We start from the raw sequence: 2,500 nt of genomic DNA, 5'->3' as shown, positions 1-2,500 counted from the left end.
ACTACTCTGAAATAAATGTTTCACCCCAAAACTAAGAGTCCAGTACACAGATCTGAAAGCCCCAGAAGCCACCACCTCCACTACCGTAGGCCTTAACTTCAGACTCCACTGTAATAAGTACTTTTTCAAAAGATAGTGAACTTCTAGCTATATGGTCTTCTAGGTATATGCTTTCTTCTGGGAAGAAGCCATTAACAAGGAAAAAATATTTGACAGGAGTTTGAGATCTCATAAGCCACACCAAGTTGTCAACACAGAACTACCACCATAAATATGGCAATTTTACGTACAGCCTTCAGAACAGTTGTTTCGGTGACAGCGCAGCCGTAAGCTTGGACCAGTGATGTACATAAGCCAACCAGGACTGCATGAATTTGCACAGGTAGATTTCCACCTTTTCCCTGGTTCTGGAAAGCACTTAAAAGCAAGAGTCTAACCTGCACCTACAAAGGGCATGGGAATGCCACAGCCCACAGGATGAAAAGAGAAGGGTCTCAAAACCAAGTCTGTCTTCCAAAGCTCTGCCCTCTCCTGTACCTTTCTCTCACCTGAGGACCTGGTATGTGAGGTCAGTGAGACTTAATTTAGTTGTAGAGCTAGGCTCTTAGATACCCTGCTCCCATTTTTAAATTAAACCCTTGAATTTCAAGATGCGAAAAGGCAGCGTTACTTACCATCTAGTAATTCTAGAGTAACTGAAGGATCTACATATTCCCACCAGTGTTTTCCATCAGTTGATACTGGAATCTCCCAGTTGGACCACTTGCAGGCCAAGTGAATGCACACACATGCTATCACTGTAGGCTTGTACTGAAGACAGAATGTAGTAAGGTGAAGACTGTTGCACAAATTTCGAAATGAGGAACCAAAGGAAATCAAACATGTAAAACAGAAAGCCCAAACAAATCAACCATTAACACACAGAGTAAGGTAACTTGTCAAACAACAGCACTTAAACATTAGTTCATGGTACATTTCTCTGATTAAGTTCGTAAGATAGCTTACTGCCTTAAGAAAACAAAGGGCAGGGTGTTTATCTGGTGGAAAAGTTTAATTTGCTTTTGCTATGAAAAGTGTGATGAACAGTAAATAAGTTTACCAGTTATTCTACTGTACTTAAGTACTAAAAAGAAAGACGCATAATATGGTCAATTAAAATTTTACAGTAAAAGGCTTATAGCTGATTATGCAATCTCCGAATGAGGCAATGAGAAGGTGGTACCCAACAGTTCCACAGAGGCCAAGTGAGTTACTCGTGGGCTTAGCTTTCAGTTGGCCTGGGTTTGTGGAACTTGTCCACTCGCCTTCAGCTTCCAGCAGGCAGCAGCACAAAGACAACGGTTCAGTTTCACTGCTTTATCACAGCTTTTCTTAACAGCTGTTTCAAACACAGAACCTTGCCCATCAAGGAACCACCAAGAAGTATTTGTTTGGAAGAGTTCTAATGACCAGCAGATATTGCTTAAAAACTATCTACACGTAACGTAATCCTCTTAAATAAAGCTCAAAGCTGTTTTGCAAGAAGTACATTGAAGTCATTGAGAAATCGAGACTGAAGTCTGCTCTCAAATTCCACCCTTCTACCACAGGCTATGTATACACAATCCCCATCTGGAATCCTAGAACTTAAATTTATCTAAATACTTAAGTTTTAAAACCATATTAAGATTAAAGAGCTGTTTCTAAAAGGAAGAACATTGGACTACTACTGTTCTATCTGAAAAGAAAAATCAGATAGTTTAAAAGATCTTAGGCCCACTACAATTTTATAAGTTAAGATTGGATCAATATATTTAAAGTTAAGAGAAAACTGCCATTAACTACAAGTGTAAACTAAAAATAGTTTTGTACTTACCAAGATGCTCGGATTTCTAGGTTAAGTTTAGCTCTTTGTAATCTTTAGCTGCTATTCAGGCTACCAATTTTAGACTTATGCACTCACAATCGAGAAAATGTCATCAGAAAGCACCACTACACTTCTCATCGTGCATTTAACCCCTCTGTGCCAGCAGGCCCTTGTACAATACACCGCACTGCAAACGGGAAGGTACCACCACTGTAGATGGCCCAGTCTCCTGTTGCAACAAGGGTAAGACACATGTAGGGGGCCCTGCAGTAAAGGAAGCTATAGTGTGCTACAACAGTGCAACAAAGAGGTTCAGGATAACAACCTGTTGGTAGCCATGAAATAGGATGTCTGTGCCAAATCCTTGCTTGCTGTAAGAGAAGAAAAACAGAGAGATTAAAGACCTGCACTAACTTATCGGGTTCCTTCCACAATTAAAGCAGCTTTACCTTCCAAAAGCACCACTTGGTACTTCCACAGAACTGGTCTGAATGTGGCTAACTAGCCTTTGAGATAATCTCTGAGATACAAAAGAGGCCACCGCATTCAGTAACTGGAGACGGACCAGTCATTCCATTTGCTGACCCTCCTCCGTACAACCCACAGGACACCTTCCCTTTGCTCACCCACCCCGCAAACGCCTCACAGATGAGC

General features: G+C 41.1%; 1 protein-coding gene across 9 annotated transcripts in view; it reads right to left on the bottom strand.

Moving 5' to 3' along the window:
• Window positions 1-2,500, bottom strand: part of CCNT2 (cyclin T2) — a 25,613-nt gene that overhangs the window by 6,373 nt on the left and 16,740 nt on the right. For all 9 annotated transcript variants that reach the window (XM_009642476.2, XM_009642477.2, XM_035897869.1 and 6 more), the window contains 2 exons: window positions 2,172-2,217; window positions 675-838 (listed from right to left, as the gene is read on the bottom strand). In XM_009642476.2, coding sequence (XP_009640771.1) covers window positions 675-838; window positions 2,172-2,217 — 210 coding nt within the window. The remainder of the gene's footprint in view (window positions 1-674; window positions 839-2,171; window positions 2,218-2,500) is intronic.

The sequence above is a fragment of the Egretta garzetta genome, unplaced genomic scaffold, assembly GCF_000687185.1.
Source record: "Egretta garzetta isolate BGI_Z169 unplaced genomic scaffold, ASM68718v1 scaffold197, whole genome shotgun sequence".
NCBI lineage: Eukaryota > Metazoa > Chordata > Aves > Pelecaniformes > Ardeidae > Egretta > Egretta garzetta.
The sequence above is the reverse complement of the archived record's forward strand: the minus strand, read 5'-3'. Positions and strand labels throughout refer to the sequence as shown.